Source organism: Vanacampus margaritifer, chromosome 14, assembly GCF_051991255.1.
Source record: "Vanacampus margaritifer isolate UIUO_Vmar chromosome 14, RoL_Vmar_1.0, whole genome shotgun sequence".
NCBI lineage: Eukaryota > Metazoa > Chordata > Actinopteri > Syngnathiformes > Syngnathidae > Vanacampus > Vanacampus margaritifer.
This window is the reverse complement of record NC_135445.1, coordinates 4,380,171-4,400,598: the sequence shown is the minus strand read 5'-3', so window position 1 is coordinate 4,400,598 and position 20,428 is coordinate 4,380,171. Positions and strand designations below refer to the sequence as shown.

Sequence of the window (20,428 nt, the reverse complement as noted above, 5' to 3'; positions counted from 1 at the left end):
CCACTAGAGGGAGCCCACATACCACTAGTGATAACAACTATAACCAATACTCCTTGGTGAAATACAGTTATTAATTAATGTAGTCCAAATATGAACAGACAATGTGATCTTCTGTATTACAGACCTGAGGAAGACCTTCGACCAAGAACCGCTCGGGAAGGAAGTGTCACTAGAACAGGAAGTGTTGCTCCAGTGTCGCCCGCCCGAAGGCATCCCAATGGCTGAGGTGAGCTATGAGCTAAAATATTATTGTTAACCTTTGTTTTGGTTTGGACCGCAGGTATGGACGTTCCTTTTCCACTTTCCGGCCTATTTCGTGTGTTTGGTTAACACACAGCTCATAAAATTTGACGGTTAGTGAAGAAAAAAGAAAAAAAGAAAAGAAAATGAGAATCAAACCAGCTGTGTGTCCCCATGTTACTTCCTCCCAGTCTACAGTAGAACATTATAAAAGTGCATTTGAAAAGGCTCACTTGAGATTGCAGGAACATAAATAGAGGATGAAAGACGAGATTGATGTGGGGTAGTGGAGGAGCCACTCTGGCGTACGTGTGTGTGTGTGTTTTGTGGTTGGGGGGGGGGGTTGGAATGAACCCTGTCAAGGCTTGTGATTGACCTGGAAACGCCGAGTTAACCGAGTGGAACTGCACAACATTTATCCGCGCTCAAAGTGCTGACAGGCTAAATGGCCCAAAGTTTCAGGCGCTACTCGACAGACTGTCCTCAAACAATCGGTACGGGCTGGAGTTGCCCTGCAGCGGCCGTAAAGTGTCTTGCGGCGTCTTCGCAAGCTCTTCTGGGGATCTGCTTGGTGCGGTGATTTAAGGGCACAGCAGGGTGCTACGCTAACTCAAACGGATGACAATGATTGGTCAGTGAATGGGATGAAGGACTTGGCGCTAAAGTGGCCGTCTTGTTGATTTTTCCGTCTTTGAAAGAGACATCCATTTATTCGCTACAGCGCTTTGTCTTCATTTGGGTCACCAAAGGGCGGGAGACGATCTCAGTTGACTTTTGACAAGAGGCTATTTATGGTAGCTACAATATTGTACAGTAGCAACAATCGGCGTAAGTTGCGGTCATCACCAGCCATGCATTTCTTGGATTGCCGGTCGAGTTTGGCATGTACGGAAGCATGCTTTCAGATTCTTTAATTACTCCCCATTACCTCATGCTTAGAAAAAAAAAGACAAAAGGTTCCATTGCATCATTTATTTTCTCCATCCCTAAACTCAAACACAGCTGGACACAAGAGAACGTTGTATTGAGCGGAGAGAGAGAAAAAAAACAGATGTGCAGGGTCTTTGGTTTCATCTGGATCTCGAGAAATACGTTACAGACGCCGCCACGGAAAGATCTGTCATATTTCTCCCGCCGACGAAGAAAAACACGATGAGATGAAGATGAGATGTTTTGAGTTGCTGCGGTCGCTTGGCCGGCTGCGCGGCCCGACTGCGGTTTAAGCCGTAAAAAACACAAACACTCGTAACAATTTTTCTTAATTAAATCGTGCTGACTGCATGCGATTGACTTTGTTGGACTTACTTCTGTGGCGTTCCTACATCGTCCTACTTTGTAGTTGGTTCAAAACACGTTTGTTGGTTGGGATCGTAGTGACGACTTGGTGACGGTTCTCCTGAGAATTGAGTGGAATTTTATACATAAAGTCATGAACTGTCTGTCTGGCTTGCTGCCTACCGTGAGCAATTTTGCAATCCAAACGAGTACGACTTCACTGTTTATATCCCCAATATTTTATTTAAGTTGATGCTGGTAAAGGTGGATCAACAAGTTTATTGTTAGCAATACCAACCAACAACAACCAGGGACACCCAAAGAAGGACCAAAAATGTTGAGACCCGATATGGGTTCTCTGTGAGCAGGTTATGACGGGTTGAAGATCTAATGAAAACAACTTGCGTCGTCGTCATTGTTGGCTCCTCTCGCGCTCTTTTATAGAATTTGGCTTTGGGGAAGCGGAAATGTTGAGTGAGGTCTGTGAACTTGTACAAGGATTCCGTCATCCCTTTGGTCAAGCGGCCATCTTGAATTCTTTGTGATTCGAGAGAAATCAGTTCTTCTTGTAAGATGAAGTCGGGCATTTTTGAGTTTGCGAAGGACTAAAGCGCTATGGATTCAATTTAACCCCGGAGAACCCACGTGGTCAAATTTGGCCCCTATAATTTCTGCTACTTAAATAACAAAGACCTTTTTTTTTTCCAGCAGTGATTTTGTCCCCGTGTTCTTGTTTCCATTGGCTAAAGTGTGTTTGTACATTCAAAATCCAGTTCTAAAATGCAACAAATAAAACAAAAAAATGATATTGTTCAATGTAGCTGTGTATTTGATTGATTATTTTCTTAAATTCTAAATAGTTTACTGACAGTTTTTTTTATTCTGATTTTTCGAAATGATACCCCTAAATCCCAAAAGGGTCAAATTTCGCCCTAATCCTAAATTAGGTTAAAAGGGTTAAAATTGAAAAAAACATATATTTTGGTGTTCAGTGAACTTGTCGCAGTCATTTAATGTATAATTCATAATTTTCCAAAGAAGAAAAGGGTTCTTGGGTTCTCCAGGGTTAAGTGGACTTCAGTCTTTTCTTCTGAACTTTAAGATTTCTTGGATAGTTTTTAAACACAGAAAAATGTAGACTGGAAAGTCTTAGGCCTGATCGCTAAGTACTGCGAAAAGTCTTGGACTTTCAGACCAAACCGCACTCGTCCTCAAACTGGCTCTCCACTTGGCTTCACCTGCTTTCGATCCACGTCACCATCTTTGAAATGGACTCTAATGCTGAGTATTACTGTTGAACGATGAAGCCACTGTAGGAGGAAGAACCGTGTGGGGGGGTTTGGCTGAAGACTGTTTAGCGCTCTTTCTCTCTAACGTGGGACTTCTCGCCCAGAGGGACCGGAAAAATGGAGTAATAAAGATAAAGACGAGGACGCAGAGCCTTTCCCGAGAGATCCTTGGCGAGACTCTTTCATTTGAATCTTAAAAGTAACCCTCGACTCCTTTCATACGCGAAAAATGTGTGGCGGCCTCATAAAACTGCTCCGGTGGAAGAATGCGGTTTTATTGTTCCTTCTCTTCTACCGCGTCCTTCGTCTTCTCACTTCAGAGCCGACAGAAAGACGAGGGTTCAGAAGTGAACGCGGCGCTCCGAGCTGCCGCTGCGCCTCCTTTCTACGCGAGTCGGACGTTAATTCAGGCATCTCCTCGGTCAGTCGGGGTCCTGCAGCGTTATGCCGGGTGACGAGTCATTCATGCTCTGCGGGGGTGGGCGGGGTTGGGGAAAGAGGGCCCCCGCTGCCGTGATTAAGTCCACTGGCATTGCTGAGAAGAGAAGGAATTTGTCAACCATGAACAAAGTCTGTCTGCTGTAGTTTGGATTAAATCAACGTCCAGTAGGTGCAGGTGACTAAATTCATTCGCACAGACTTTTAGGCTTAAGTGATTCAAAGGTTAAAAAAATTAAAGGTTTGACGAAGTCCAAAGGAAAATGTATTCATTACACCAAGGACTCTTTAACTTTCTGGCTTCAGGGATTGCTTATCCTAAATATTCACTCAAATATTCAGAAAGGAATGTAACCAAATTTAGTTGATGCTAGCTAGCAGCCTAGCTAGGGCTGGTCTAGTCTCTTGTAAACTAAACCTTGTTGCGTAGCTAATGACGTACGCTTGGTGGATCGGCAAAATGTTTTCTAAGAGAACCAGAACAAACCTGTTGCAATCGATTCAATGCCTTGACAACTTGGTGGACTTACTTTAGTTTGTTTGTGGTATCGTTGGGCTTGCCCTGACTGTCAGCTGTGTTAGCAAAATGTTTCAAAAATCTCACGCTGCTTCTTTTTTCTTCTGTGAACAAGCGTGAAAGCTCGTGGCCATTTCTGCCATCAACTGAAAATTTCTAGATCTGGCTTGTTCATGATTGATCCGGGAAAAACTCTCGTCGCTATATTTAGCGAAGTGGACGTAGCTTTAGGGTTGTGTCTACCATTTTGTGCCTCCCAGCCCTCTTTCACCGGATAGCAGCGGTACTTCATGTCACCTAAGTGACTTCTTTGCCTCGAAGCGTCGACAGCCGCGACTGTCAAGAAGACCGCGCGGCTTGAGGAGCTCGTAAAAGACGACGTGTGTGTTCATTAAAGTGACCCCCAGAGAGCAGGGGTGTCAGGAGGCCGCTTTCAAGCCTCCGTGGCAGCCCAGTCGAGATTGACCTCCAGGCGCTCACTTGTCAATCACGTGGAGCTTTGTTGGCAAATCGCTGCGCTTGACTCCAAAGTCCTCTGGAAATCGTTACGCTACCTTTCGAAACATCTTTGGAGCCGAAGGAGGCGACAACGTTACTAAAAGCCAAGTGCTTCTTTGTTTATGTTTCCAAATAAAGCGGTGAAAAATGCATCTGTTTCTCCCGGCAATCTGGAACTGTTGGGAAGGTGAATTGCTTTGTGCCAGGTGGTTGCTTTTTCTTTTTTCTTTTAATTTAACATGGAGATGAGGTTTTAATGAGCGGATTTTCGTTTTTTTTTTTTTAAGCCAAACACTTTCCTAATCACCCCAAAATGTGTTGGAGGACGTTTTTGAACTTGAGTCGGTGTGCTTATTTATATCCACGCTGCTCCTCAAATGACATCCACGCTTTAATGTGACTCTTCAAGCAGCCCCCACAGGATAAAAAAAACAAAAACAAAAACTCTGCATTCGTGATGCACATTAGCATGGATTGTACAAATCTTACAATGTGTGTTAACACAGGGTAACATATCGATGTTGGCTAATTTAATATAGCCTACCGTCACTAGTAAGAAGGTACTGTAATACCCCCGCAAGTGATTAAGTGCAGAAGTCACCTTCACTTTCAATCACTTTATTGAACAAATGGTAAAGAAATAAACACCTAATACTCATAAGAACATTCATACATGAGCTTCCAACAGCCAAATGTCTCACCAAGTCGCTCAAAACACAGACGGGCTAATGTGTTAGCATGTTAACATCCAGCAAACACTACATTATCATGTGCTGGCCAAGCCCCGCCTTTTAAAGCCGTAAACATAGCATGCTACAATGATGAAAATAATCCCTATACCTTATGTATCATATTGTTTAATAATGCAAAATGAATGATCATTTTTAAAATACTCTTAAAAAAAAAAAAAATGCTGAGCTGAAGCTTGAACTTAAACATAGCTCCCTGACAACAAGTACTAAAATCACAAGGTTAGAAAAAGATGAGTGAAAATCAAAGTCTCGTGGGAAGCACCTTTCAGAAGCCTCCAAAACACACAGTAGAGCATCTCTCGTTCTGTGCTGTGAATATTTTCACAGCTTGACATTTCCATACTTGTCACGGAGGCAGACGCGCCACATATGGTCCCGTTACCTCGCCGTGAACAATTGAATAATTAGCTTGTAACATTTTTGTATTTTTTTGCGGCACGTCCTCCAGGTGTGTCAGTTAAGGCGCCTCAGGGCAGATACAGTGGGAGCTCTTGCTGCACAGCACAGCCGCCCCCCCCGCCCCCCTCCCCACCAGCCCCACGTTCTATTTCTGACAGAACACTGATGAGTAATGAAAAGCTTCGTCTTGCCCAGACTCTTAACAAGTGAGCCGATTGTATACCGCGTGTTCCATCTAACTGTATTTGGCCAATTAGAGATGTGTTGGCGTGCAACATTCCACGCCGTGGTCTGTGCCACATGGGCCCCCGCAATTAAGAAAAAAAAAAAGAGATGGTGCTCATCAAAGCGGTCAGCTAAATGTTACATCCGCCCAAAAACGATTCATACATTTACTTTTAATGTTTAAAAAAAAAATCTTCGTAAACTCGACTTGAGGCTTAAAAAAAACAAACTTGTGTTTTCTTTGTTGTCATGGCCACTGCGGATCGCCAAATTTAGCGCTTTATAAACCACAGAGCAGCTGAGATGCCTCGCATGTCGGTGCTAATGCTAACTCGAACGTTCTAAAATGTTGCATATGTTTGTGTTGACATGAAATTAGGGCTGTCACAAACAAATCTCTCTAGAATCGATTATTCTATCGATTACTTAGGTGATCGCCCTGCCAAGTTACTTTACACTCCCACTCAATCACTGCTTATCCATGTTGACGATTGGCAGTTCCATGCTTCCCTAATAATCTTATAGGAATTAAGTGTTCTACACTCTAAAAACAGTTGTGTCAAAAATAACCCCACTGTGGGTCAAAAAAGAAACGATCCGTTACTTGGGTCTCTTTGACCCAAAACTAAATGTTAAATGCGAGAAATTCAAAAAAAGGGCCCAAAATTTGCAAAAAAAAGTTTTTACGCTCAGAGGGGTTAGATTTTGAAGCGTATCGGAAAAAGGAAACAGGTTTTGCGAATAAAAAATGCTGGCAAGACCGGATACACGATATTACGTCACACGTATGTTTGTATTCACAAAGCAATGTCAGACGACGACGAAACATAAATCTTTTTGGTATCTTTACGGTTTATCAAGAATTACAAAAAGCAAAGTCATACGGCGTCATCGCACGGCACCGTCGCTTCCAGCACGGTCTTCTTCTTCTTCTTCTTCTTTTAACTGACTGGCGGATCACATCTCTATGGTGTATAGCGCCACCTACAGCGGCGGAGTCCCCTCTCAATATTTGCAAAAGGAGAACAGATGGAAACGGGCATAAGTCAGTAAATGCGCTTAAAAAATTCAAAACAATTGGATGGATACCTGACAAACAGTAAAGCTACTTTTTATTATTTTGATTTTTATTATCATTGCTGGAGCAAACTTGTCTTTTATTTCAAGTCATCACAGTTGACCTTCTACTGGATGTGTTTTGTCAAGCACTTGCTACGTGTCTTTGTACTTGCTATATTGGGGCCGGCTCACATTCAATGCGAGCCACATTGTATAGCCTTCCTTTTTTTTTCTTTTTGTCTTTAAGTCCACGCCGTCACGATGTATTTTCCTGCTCTAACCGTCTCTGTGACTTGCAGACATGTGGCACTTTTCCCCCGGTTAATGACAAATAAATGTGGTAATTACCTCTTCCGGAAGTTCCACTGCCAATCAGGAGCTAATGAGGGGTGTGTGTGTGTGGGGGGGGTAAAGTTGCGTGATTTGAGGAGAAATGTGATGTCGAGTCTGCCTTACCTTCTCATCTCTGCTTTTAGTAATGAGTCCTAATTATAGTCGGGCGAGGAAAAATGTGAGGACTGCACCATTGCTCACTTTCTCGCTCGACTTCTGCGCCCCCCCCCCCCTCCCCAACAGCACCACATCTACGCTGAAAAGCTCTTTTGTTCAATTTTTAATTACCAGCCCCGTATAAAAGTGCTCTTGACATCCGAGCGCGTCGCGTCTGCAGAGGCCGTCGCTGTGATTGGTGCAAAAGAAAAATTGGACAAGAAGCTTTTTCTTTTGTTTTCCCCCGCTGGCTGTCAGTCTTGTTTCGGAGAACACGACTCCTCGTCGTCCTTTATTTGTTCCATTAGGGGCACAAAATGGCAATCATAACATTATTGTTAGTAATCACATTTTGTTCTCGCCGCACGACGAGGCACTCCGACTAATAACGAGTGAATCTCTGCCAATTTAATGATGATCTTGGGATGGATTTACACGAACTTTAATTCTTGACAGTCTATTTAATTATGTCATCCTGTTAAGTGCAAATGGGAACTTTCACCTGTTCTTTTATTTTGAATGCTCGCTATACTAATAACAACCAGGAGACTGCATATTCTCATTTGAACTATTTACTGGATGCCAGAAAGATCGAGTACACAGCTGTGGAGCCTTATCTGCTGAATGCAGAAGAAGGTCTAATCTATTCAAAATAGTCTCTACTCTTATACTCTCTTGGCCGCCCACCCACATGGGGGGATGATGAAATCATGAAGACGCCAAGCCAGGACAGGCTTACCTTAAGTCACCTAATCTAACAATCAATTTTTTTTCCCCTTGTTAAAAAAACATTATAATTTTTGGGTGGTGTTTTTTTGGGAGAATGCTGACATTTCCATTCGTATCAATGTGAAAACGCCAATTTGAGATACATGCCCTTGCCAATAAGGTAACTGCTCATAGATGCTTCAAGATGGAGCCAAAGCACTAATTTTATAACAGACAGGGCTTTGGCCTGCCTAATAGAAGCTGCTCCCGTCGTTTTACCGTAGTTCCACGGCACAAAGATCAAACAAGTCATCTTGTGGCAGAGAAAAGTTTTTCAGCAAATATTCGAAAACAGGTGGTCAGAAAATACATAAGTACAGATGCCTAAAATATGATTAAATGGAAAAAGTAGGAAAAAAAAGTAGGACCCCACTGAAAATGATACGGAAGCGTATTGCATTCACTTGAAAACAAAAAACCCTACTTTTTCTGACAATTTTTTGGGGGGAGCTTTGTTTTTAAAAATGTTCTGTTTGTCTGAATATTTTTTTCAGGTTTTTTTTATATATGTTTTTTCCTGTTTGAATATTTTTTCTGTTTTTCTGAGTAATTTTTTGAAAGAAAAAAATATTTAATAAAACAGAAAAAAAATTCAATAAAACAGAAAAAAATATTCAGAAAAAGAGAAAAATTAAAAAAAAAAACTAGTCAGAAAAACATGCAACCACCGAATCATTGGAGGATTCTCAAAATCAAAGCCTATAAAAGAAAACGGTTAAGTTTGAAAACATGCTGGAGGTTTATCACGAGGGAATTGACGTCTGATGTCTGTGTAGTACGAAAGCATCGTTTTGAATCCACCGTCTATTTCCATGTGAACACAGAAAACAGTGAAAACCCGCTTGGGATGTTCTGCTGGCGTTGACTAACAACCAACTTTGTGTCACAATCGGCTAATCTTCCCCTTCGAGAGACATCGAACAATGATGCTTTTCTTTTGACGGTCACTAGTGTTGAAATCACACTCGGCCCTCTCCTTTCTACTTCATTTCATCTTTTTCTAAACATCCTGCTTATCTCGACTTGCCCCGCTCGTCGTCTTATCTGGCAAACGGCAGTTCGGGGGCCGGGGGGGCTCCCAAGCCGTCGCGGGACGCGACAATGAGCAGGAAGTCGGCATGTCGGGCCCCCCTCATGGCTCGACCGCGCTCTTTGAAGATGAGGAAATATTTGGAATCAAAGTGTCTGCGGGGTTCTTTTCCAAATCATCCAGCAAAGAAAAGGGTGTTCTTGTGATTTCCAGCCAAACAAAGATCCCAAATGTTCCCCCTGCTTCAGCCGTAGGAGTTCACTATCAGCATCATTTAGATAAAGAACTGGTGGGACAAGGTTAAAAAGCTCGCCAGACTCACTTTTGTGGGCTCTTGTAAAAGACTCAACATGAAATGTTGTCCTTGCGAGGGCAATAAGACAACAAAGAAAAGCTGAGAAAACGTAGAAAACCAAGACAACGTTCTCCTTTCCCGCTCGCAGGTGGAGTGGCTGAAGAACGAGGAGGTGATCGACCCCGCCGACGACAGGAACTTCTACATCACCATCGACCACAATCTGATCATCAAGCAGGCGCGCCTCTCCGACACGGCCAACTACACGTGCGTGGCCAAGAACATCGTGGCCAAGCGACGCAGCACCACTGCCACCGTCATCGTCTACGGTGAGCCGCTCTGACCACGTGATGCTCGTATTTAGCCGGCTTGGGTTTTTGCTCAACAGGATGGGGAGAATTAGCAATTTTTGCTGTTAGCTGCTAGCAAAATTTGAATACGGCTGAGTTCTGGGTGGCGAGATGGTACCGTCGCTTGCCCCCGGTGCAGGAGGCGCGGGTTTGCCTCCCTCCCGGGAGACCACCTCGGTGTGTGTGGTGAAAAAAACACACAAATAAATAAAAAGATTTGAATATAGCTGCGAGCAAGATTTGAATAAAACTGCTTGCAAGATTTGAATACAGCTGCTAGCAAGATTTTAAAATAGCGCCAAGATAGATTTAAATATAGCTACTAGTTGGATTTTATGCACCTGCTAGCACGATTTAAATATAGCTGATAGCAAGATTTCAATATAGCTGCTAGAAAGATTTTAAAATAGCTGCTAAATAGATTTTAAAATAGCTGCTAAATAGATTTAAATATAGATGATAGCAAGATTTAAATATAGCTACTAGCAAGATTTGAATATAGCTGCTAGCAAGATTTCAAAATAGCTGCTAAATTGATTTTAAAATAGCTGCTAGCAAGATTTAAATATAGCTACAAGCAAGATTTAAATATAGCTAATAGCAAGATTTGAATATAGCTGCTAGCAAGATTTCAAAATAGCTGCTAGCAAGATTTCAAAATAGCTGCTAGCAAGATTTCAAAATAGCTGCTAGCAAGATTTCAAAATAGCTACTAGGAAGATTTTAAAATAGCTGCTAGGAAGATTTTAAAATAGCTGCTAGAAAGTTTTAAAATAGCTGCTAAATAGATTTTAAAATAGCTGCTAAATAGATTTGTATGTAGCTGCAAGCAAGATTTAAATATAACTACTAGCACAATTTAAATATCGATGATAGCAAGATTTCAATATAGCTGCTAGTAAGATTTAAATATAGATGCTGGCAAGATTTGAAGATAGCTGCTAGAAAAATATGACTGTAGCTGCTAGCATGATTTAAGTATAGCCTTTTTTTCCACTCCTCCCCCTCGTGCCCCCCCCAAAAAAAAAAGTTGAATGAAGTGCAAGAAATTGTAAAGTACACAACGTGCGTGTTACTCACGCGATTTTACCCAATTTTTTACTTTCCAAACATTTTTATTTTTCTCTAATTCCTAAAATTGCACCCATGTATGTACATTGTGTAGAAAAAGGCTAGACAGTGAACCTGCCGTTGCCGCTGCTGTAAGCACACGCACACACACACACTCACACTCACACTCACTTTGAATTCGAACGAGCTTGTTTTACAGCCGACGCGCTCGACGTCTCAGCAAGGATTCCCTGTCACCGACGCGGGCAAAGCGCTTTTAATGTCAGCTTATCCTTGATAGGTAAAGTACTGCAATGTCACTTTGGCTGCGTGTCTCCAAAATGGGATGCGGAACATACGTTTGCTTAATTGTGTCATGTGTTGAAAGCACCGCAAAGACAGGAAGAGTTGAAGGGAACTTTGTAGTAATGTCAAAATATGTATATATATATATATAAAAAAAAAAGAAGATAATTCACGTTTTAGGGCTGCAGGGGAGTCCAATAGTCACTACAAAGGAGTATTAAGAGAAAGCAGGAGAAACAAATGAGTCAATGAGAATAAAGTTCTATTATTAAAGAAGCACAAATATTATGTGAATATATTATTGTCATATGAGGTGGAGGATTATTTCGCTTGAGTCAAGTTGTAATATTAAAACCAAAAAACTAGTGCCGACCCAATTTTCGCCATTTAGGCATTTTTTTCTCTCCTGATGCTGAAGGTGGGCTTGACCGATTAGTAGCGGTGCGGAGGAAGTTACATAATATATGTTACATAATATGTTATATCTTAAAATACATCCCTGACAAAGATAATGGCATCGAAACAACCCCCCACCACCCCCCCAGAAAAATCGGCAAAAAAATCAGCCCAACTTTTGCCGATTTTTCTCTCTATTGTAAAGTCAAACGACAACAAAGCATTTATATCTCAAGGACCACATGATTGTTTTCAAAATAGCTTACCAGTGATGAGACATTGTGATTTTCTAGGAATGTTGGAGAAGTGATCATTTGAAAACACAGATCCATAAAAATTAAGCTTTGCATATTGTTATTTATCTGTTTACTGAGAAATCGTTCACATGATCGGTATTTTCACATAAATAAATATTAATTTGTAATAATAACATTTTTAAAGGTCATTTAAGCAAATCTGTTATTTCAGAAGTGTTTATCAAAGTGGTCGTTTTTTTTTTTTGCATTAATCGAGACCCAAAAATTAGCTCTCTGGTTTTAAAAGTTAAGAAGTTATTTTATTCAGTATCATCATCTCATTAATCAGTTATTAGAATTTTATTCTGGCAAATATCGGAATCAACGTCAGCCTCTAAAATCCATATTAGACATATTGGGTTTTTTGTTTTGTTTTTTTGTCTCGGCCGATGCCCGGTGTGAGAGTCAAGGTCTCGGAGCCTTGATGTGAAATGTCAGCGGTTGGTTGGCGTTTTGTGGCTGCACACTCCATTTTGCCGGCTGACAAAGACGGATGAGAGAGGAAAAAGAAGCATTAAGAGGAATCGGTGACTGGAAACTCGCCGCTATCTAACCGCCATGTACTGTCAGGCTGCGTGACAAAGTGATGGGGCGGTCAAAAACAAAAAAAAAAACAAAAGTGGCTACGCTGTGTTGGCACATTCATGTCTATGTGCAGAATATGGCGGTGCCTGACTTTTCTCAAATCACGTTTACCTACTGAAATGAATGGAGGGAAAAATGGCTTTCTGTGACTCTTCCAGTCTCTTTGTGGCATCGTACTTGAAGCCTCGCAATGTTGAGTTACCGCTCTGCTCATTACGTATCTTGCCGCCCACCCCCAGTAAATGGCGGCTGGTCAACATGGACCGAGTGGTCGGTGTGCAACAGCCGCTGTGGGCGGGGCTACCAGAAACGCACGCGCAGCTGCACCAACCCGGCGCCACTCAACGGCGGTGCCATATGCGAGGGGCAAGGCATCCAGAAACTGCCGTGCAATCCTCTCTGTCCAGGTAAAGCTTGTTACGCCAATAAACTCTGTGTTATATTCGTGAGAGGTTAATAGGGTTGCAAAGGGGTGGAATATTGCCAGTGAATTTCTGAAAAATTTCCATGGGAAGCAAAGCAAGTTGAAATTTACTGTAAAATTTAACACAAAACAAACCGAATTAGCATTTGGTTGTGATTTGGCCAAATCACATAACTTTTGCATACAAAAGGGTGTTAGCTTAATGCTAACACATAATGCAAAATGCCAATAAATCCATATATATCTAGCTAGGTAGCTAGCTACAGTATCTTGCTAGCTAACTAGCTAGCTACAGTAGCTATCTAGTTACAGTATCTATCTATCTATCTCTTCCAAATTATATTCATATTTATCTTTTTTTATTGAATTTAATGGCTGTCAATTATGCGCCCTAAACTTTTGCAATTGACTTAAATAGCGGGGGTGTACTGTATTATCCTAAGGTGTGTGCACCACAAAGAGCAGTACAATATACGTTGAATTAAATCAAATAGAGGTGCAACAATGAATTGATTTTTCATCAGCTAATTGATTATCTAAAACATTTTTGTTAAACTTAAAATTGTTCTTATCCTTGAAATTGTGATTTATTTGATTTGATTTCCAATCTTTTGCTTTTACTTTGGAAAACAACCAACATTTTTGCTGATTTTTCTGATGGATCCTATAGACAAAAATTGTAACTGAATCATAATTAATTAAATTTTTTTTGCAATTTAAAAGAATGTCCTGTTTTTGAATCAAGTTGGAAATATTTTTTTTCCTCCAATTGATCGATTAATTGACAAAATAATCGGCTGTTGTGATAAACGTTAGTTACAGCCCTAAAATCTAATAATTAATTGAAATAATTATTTAAAACGGATAAATTGTTGTTAAAAAAAATTAAATAATAAATAAATTTAAAAAGTAAGTCAATTAATGAGTTTATATTTATTCCTTATTTAGACCCAAGCTTGAATTTGCTAAATTCCTATTTACCGCCGTTTAGTGGCATACGTTCACTTTGATTGCCATGGAATGCAAATTGGCAGATTGTTGCAACCCCGGACAAAGTGCATTTTCACGTCGTCATTCTTCACTTCATGCCCATTGTCAGTCACGCGTTTGTGCTGTCTGTTGTGTGGTAGTGGATGGCCTGTGGACAGAGTGGAGTAAGTGGTCCACCTGTGGGACAGAGTGCACCCACTGGAGGAGGCGGGAATGCGGCGCGCCGGCACCCAAAAACGGTGGCAAGGACTGTGATGGCGTGGTGCTGCAGTCCAAGAACTGCACGGACGGCTTGTGCATGCAGAGTGAGTATTGTCGGCGTCGGCTCGTTCGCCCGTTCGCTCGTCGCTCGTCGCCATCCCTCCCTCGCCAAAATCACTCGCTCATGCTGTTTCATTTCACTTCAAACACTTAACAGCAATCTTTTTCCAGCTTCGTGTCTTGCTTTGGGCAACATTTGACCCGATCCCTGACTGGAGTTCTTTGCGGCGCTCGAGCCGCGACAGTTTTTCGTTGACAATCTTCTTCGAGATTGACAATCGTTCCAAAGAACCAAAACGATTTTCCTTGCAATCCCTGTGTTGAGTTCCATGCGGCGCTCGAGCCGCAAACATTACTTCAAACTTGACAATTGTTTAAAAAAAAAAAGTATTTATTGCAATCCCTGAGTTGAGTTCTAAGTGCCACTTGAGCAATTTTCCTTAGCCAGTCTACTTCAACTTGGCTAATTGTTCTGTAGACTAAAAAATTGTATGTCTTTGTTAAATTCCAATCTAGGATTTGAGTTCTATGCGGCATCTTCAGACTTGACAGTTCTTCCGTAGACCATAACCGGTACTGTATTTCTTTTCAGTTGCAATCCCTGAGTTGAGTTCTATCTGGCACTTTAGCAATTTACCCCAAATTTTATTTCCTTGTTAAATTCAAATCCATTGAGTTGAGCAATCGAGCTGTGACAATTTTTCTTAGCCAATTATCTTTAAACTTGACAGTTGTTCCACAGACCAAAAATTGTAAGGTTTTTATTTTTTACTTGCAATCCCTGAGTGGAGTTCAATACGCTGCTTGAGCCGTAACGATTTTTGTCCGCTTACCTCCTTTAAAATTGACAATTGATCCATTGACTAAATATAGTACTTCTTTCTTGAATTCCAATCCCCGAGTTGAGTTCTATGCGGCACTCGAGCCGTAACAATCTTTCTTCATTTAACTCCTTCAAACTTGACAATTGTTCCATAAGCCAAATAAGGTACAGTGGTACCTTGGCTCACGAACTTAATTGGTTCCCACAGAGAGTATGTGAGCCGAAAAGTTCGTCTTCCAAACAAGTATTTCCCATAGGAATACATTGAAATGAGAATAATCCGTTCCCAGGTCCCCATAAAACACAATTTTCTACTAAAAAAGCCTTAAAACTACACAAAATATACCTTATTTTTATGTATAATAAATGTGCTATTTTATTGTAATTAAAGAAATACACTGTACTGTATAATAAAGTGTTTTTATTTGCAAAACTTGCAACTTGCCTTTGTGATGGTACAGTAGTTGAAGGCTTGATAGAATGGAGTGGGAGGAGGAGGGAGGGAGGGAGTTACTGTTTGGAAGGAGAGTCCTCCGGTGTGGCTTCTCTTCTTTGCTTCTCAGGAGACTCTTTATCCTTGTTGCTGACTAAAAACCTCTTAATTGACACCTGTCGGTAGACTTAGCGTACTGGTACTGGGACGCTAAGTCACACAAACGCGCACCTCGTTCGTGTTTGTCGATGATCTCCTTCTTCTGCTCGACCGTAATTTTCTTCAACGTCTTCTTAGGCTTAACACTAGCCTTTTGTGGGGTCTTTTTCCGTCCCATGGTAGCAAAAGTACACTCCAAAAGTACTCCAAAATGATCCAAAATGTCTACCGAACACAAACCACGTCCGCACTCAAACAAAGGGGGGCGACGAACTGGGACGCCGTGAGCGTGCGTCAGCTTCTCGTGATTTCTCGTGTCGCGAGATTTGGTTCGTCCGCCGAAAACTAGTTCGTCAGCCGAGACAAAATGCTCATGAATTTAATGTTTTTGTGAGGCGAAAAGTTCGTGAGCTGAAGCGTTCGTGAGCCGAGGTACCACAGTACTTCCTTCTTGAATTCCAATCCTCGACTTGAGTTCTATGCGTTGCTCGAGCCGCAACCGTTTCTCTTTGCTTACCTCCTTCAAACTTGCCAATTGTCGCACAGGCCAAAAAGAGTATCTCTTTTTTTTTCAGTTCTAACAGAGCGAGAGTGATTCAAGTCTACGTTTTACCAGTTGCAATTTTCATCACTGCTAATTAGTGTCATAGCAGCACGACGTAATACACCAAAAGTATATATTATGTTTCAAAACACGCACATGGAGCTTACACTGCAATTACTGCTTATGAGTCTCGTTTTTATTTATTTATTTTTTTTTTTTTACAATGGCGATTATATGGCAATCACACAAGAAACAGTCTGCTGTGATTGCTAGCTTTTTTATTTTTAAAATATCTGGAAGGAAAGCCGAGGCCGCAGCGTGGCACAAGTTTGACCCGGCAGTTCCGTGTCTTTGAAATTGCGCAATTATTGCTGGTAAATGGCTCGCTCTCGCGTTCACGAACATTTCAAAGTTCACAAACGGCTGCAGGAGTTGAAAGCCTTTTCAGAAATGGCATTTTTTTCTCTCTCTCTCTTGCTGTTGGTTTTGTTGTTTTGTTATGTGGGTGTGTGTGTAACCCCCCCCCCCCCCCACTCAAAAAAAAAAACAAGACAGTTTGTTGTGGTGCACTCAGAAACGTTTCCTGAGGCGATGAGTTTGAGTCTTTTATTTGAACAAAAACCAAGCGGTTGAAACGCTTGCCAAACGTGCTGCCAACTCTCCCGTGAAATACGCAGATTTACTCTTGTTTGCATTCATGCGTCCAAGCACACCTTATGTCTACTTACGGACTTGTAGAACCCTGCACGGGATTTACTGTACTTACTCAAATAGTGACCGCCCCTTAAAGTCACGATGATATCATTTCAAGGATTGATGTTTTTTTTTTTTTTTTTGGGAGACGCTAAGAGCTTGAAGCCACTCATGTCAATGCTAACGACCATTTCCACTCCGACTGAGGCGAAGGAGCCCATTTCGTGAACGCTCGCATTAAGGCAATGGAAGTCGCGGCGCGCAATCTGAACTCACCTCCGAGCGCTGATTCACTCCCCGCAGTGATGCATGCTGGGAGGTTTCCGACGCCAGTAAATGCTTCTGATCCTATTTTCTGTCTTTGGATCTCATTTCAACGCTTTCGTGGCAATCGAGCGCTAAAACACGGGTGAGAATTTGATCCAGAATGCTCGCGCTCGGTCTCCCAAGATACATGAGGCCAAGAGTTAGTGTGATAACGTGTTGGATTTACACTGCAGTACAAAGTGGACATTTGCGGTTTTGTTTATTCAGCTATGCACATCCTATTTAATTTTCTATGTGAAACATTATTCTTAAATATCACTGTTAAAAATGGAGTTTCGGCAATTTTGGCGTTGGCATCTGTTGAATGTAACTAATAAAGTAACTTGTAATGTAACAAATCAAGTAATGAGTAATGTAACTCAGTTACTTAAGTCAAGTATTCAATTAAGTATTTCAGTTACCAAAATGTGGCAACACTGATATCAATAAATTAAAATCTCATAGGCAAGTTATATTATTTATTATAGTAAACAATATGCCATTTCGTTAAATCATTCATTCCCAGACACAGAATATTGTGGTCTATTTCTATAAAAACATGGAGCCTACCAAAAGAAAGATTAGAGTCTCTTCTTTCATCAGGAAAAAAAAAGTATATTTCTATCTGTTGATAGAATCCATTTTGCAGCAATTAGCATTAGAATATAGCTAAGTTTAATTATTATTCACAAATCTGTTTAAAACAGTGGGGGGGGGGGGGAAGAGCTTTTTGCAACATGGCCCTTTTTGATCTCGTATACTCTGCTGCCACCTGCTGGCCGTTTTTGTAATAACTACCATTGCTTCAAACATTCTCTTCAGTTCAGAGTCTGCATCAAAGCCTTCTGTATGCTCTAGCATGGAAAAAACATTAACATATAAATACGTCTTTGGCAGCATGGTAATATAAAAAAAAAACTTAATATAAAAAAATATATAACTTATTTATATTTAGTTTTTGGGAGCAAATGAGTCAAATACTCAACTATGTGAAAATAATTTTCAAAAGGCTAATTTCTATATTTACGCAAGCATCGAACTGGCAACGTGGAGCAAATATTTATGACTAGTCGTATTTGTGAGGACGTTCGAGTACGCTCGCAGATCCATTCAAAAATTCTCGTCAGTACGTTTGAACATACTTGCAAATAGGTTCAAACATACTCAAGATTATTTCTCATTAATTTGTGAGGGTTTTTTCACGCAAATTTGCCACTTACTAATGTCACAAATCTGCGAGTTTATTTCTTGTAAATGTGTAAGTTCTTTTCTCTGAATATAACCCCTCCTCTGAAAAAAAAAAAGAAGTTATATGTGGCACCAATACGCCATCGTAGTTTCGAGATGACTAATTAAGACAGACGTAAATAACAGGCTTATATGTTTAAATGCTTGTTGATCTGCTGTGATTGGCTGGCAGCGATGGCCTCCACGTTTGACGATCACGCCAACAAGTGTGTCCTCATCTATCACCTCATTGATTTTGCCGCTCGTCTCCCTGTGGCTCTCTGCCTCCCTGATAGAGACATTGTTTGTGTAGTTGTTTATGGACGGCCCCTGCAAGACCAAAGATTATGTGTAGTGGTGCACCATGCCTGGCAGGAAGCCCTCCTCCTCCATCTTTTGCTGGCATCGGCAAAGAAATCTTTACTGCGAATTGTTAAAGCGGACACGGCGATGCCTGGGCTTGTCTCTTTTGGCTGGATTTGTCTCCAATACTTTTCCTTCCTCATCATTCAAGCTGACTTCTTTCCTAACGTCATTGCTTATCTGACTCACTTGGGCTGGATTTACACTCAGGGTCCGGGTGACACAATTCCAATTTACTCTCAAGTCACACAATTGGGATTATTTGTCCTGGCAGCGTCAAGAGGAGAAATCGGAATCAAGTACTGGGCAGAATCGGTCATCTATAGGAGGCAGAATAGTCTTTTACCACCTTATTGAGTATTTTTCATTAGAAAAACCTAACAAAACTGTCACAAAGTATACACTAAATAATAATTACTCACAAATGTACTTAGTGTGAAAGTTTAGTTTAATAAACAGCAATACCAGAGAATCCCGGCAATTCATGTGGGATGGGGACAGAGCCCTGTGGCGGATGGTGAAAATGCAAGTGCGACGGACCCCTTTTCAAAAAGGCAGCAAAGCACTACTTTTCTGTTAGATATTTTTACGTGAGATATGACTTTGGCCTCCGTCACAAAAATAGGTGTTTGTCAGTAAATAATGCGAGAAGGGTGCGTCTGGTGTATGTGGCATGTGGGAAAAAAGGATTGCCAATGAAAATTAGCTTAGCTTAGCTAACTTGGGCCCAGTGTTGATTAATGTGCATTGTCCCTTTTCAAATAAACAAATTCAAATGCTGACCAATCGCGATAAACCTTTTTGATGATGTCATCGTATCTGCTTTGAGGTGAAAAGAACTTCAAGCACATTTGAGGGACGCTAGATGCTAAGCTAACTGCTACCCGCCAGCTGTGACTGGCTAGCTTGCGCAGCTAAACACTCTTCTTATGTAAGCGTGATATTATTGGATGTGTGTAAAAAAATAAATAATAATAAGTCAGGTGTTAAATCAGAATTGAGCACTTGGACCTCTCTCCGGTGCCACACGGCAGACTTTTGGCTCCTGTTGGATACCGGTGACGGTACGGCTGCCGCCACTCTCGCTGCGCTTCTAAGCCGGCTTGATGGATGGCGTCAGTCCCTTACTCGAACCGCTGCGTTCCCTCAGCCTCTCCTCATCGGTCTCCATGCCGGGGAAGGGAGGGGCCAAATCAAGAAGGATGTTCTTCCCCGTGTCATTTTTCCTACTCATGACTTTGTTGCTGTCTCATTTGTTGAGTTTGTTTTTCTGTTGGCTTAAATTTGATTTTCATCATCCCTCTTCCCCCGCCATGTTCCAACCACCCCCTCCCCCCCCCCCACCCCTCTCGACTCTCTCGCCCATTCCTTCCCTCTCTTCCTCAAGGTTCCTTATATCAGAAGTCAGCTGAGGCTAAAGGCAAGCTTGGTTTGGGAAATACATGTGAGTTCCTCTTTTAATTTCATGTATTATTTTCGTTGCCATGTCTTGTCTTTCCACACACATTTCTCCATACTTCTCAGCACCAAAAAAAAAAAGGGCCATTTACTGTACATACAATAAGCTTTTTATTTAAACTTTTTAAATACATTTATATATATATATACTGTATATGCACACGCACGTGAGAGAACTACACATTTATTTATTATTATTCATATATTAACTCTTTGACTGCCAAAAACGTTAAATAACGTTTCGTAAAATCCTATGGAGGAGTGCCAAAGACGTTAAAAGACGTTTTTTTTTCAAAACAGGTGAAACTAACCATTTTCTATTGTTGATTACTCAAAAACGGAATAAGGTAGAAACAAACTTTTTTTTTCTGATGGAAGATGAGAGTCCAATCTTGTTTTGGCAGTATGTGTGTTTCCATAGTCCAAACACATAATTTTCTATGGACCTTGAAAGATCAGTCAAAATGCTTAAAATCGGCTGGCACCCACG

The 20,428-nt window shown here is 41.2% G+C and overlaps 1 protein-coding gene across 4 annotated transcripts in view; it reads left to right on the top strand.

Annotated features, from left to right (window-relative positions):
• unc5cb (unc-5 netrin receptor Cb) overlaps nucleotides 1-20,428 on the top strand; it is a 147,668-nt gene that overhangs the window by 108,409 nt on the left and 18,831 nt on the right. For 2 of the 4 annotated variants that reach the window (XM_077542470.1, XM_077542472.1), the window contains exons 4-8: nucleotides 123-226; nucleotides 9,423-9,603; nucleotides 12,497-12,664; nucleotides 13,812-13,976; nucleotides 19,868-19,924. In XM_077542470.1, coding sequence (XP_077398596.1) covers nucleotides 123-226; nucleotides 9,423-9,603; nucleotides 12,497-12,664; nucleotides 13,812-13,976; nucleotides 19,868-19,924 — 675 coding nt within the window. The remainder of the gene's footprint in view (nucleotides 1-122; nucleotides 227-9,422; nucleotides 9,604-12,496; nucleotides 12,665-13,811; nucleotides 13,977-19,867; nucleotides 19,925-20,428) is intronic. The other 2 variants (XM_077542471.1, XM_077542473.1) reach the window with 2 other exon arrangements.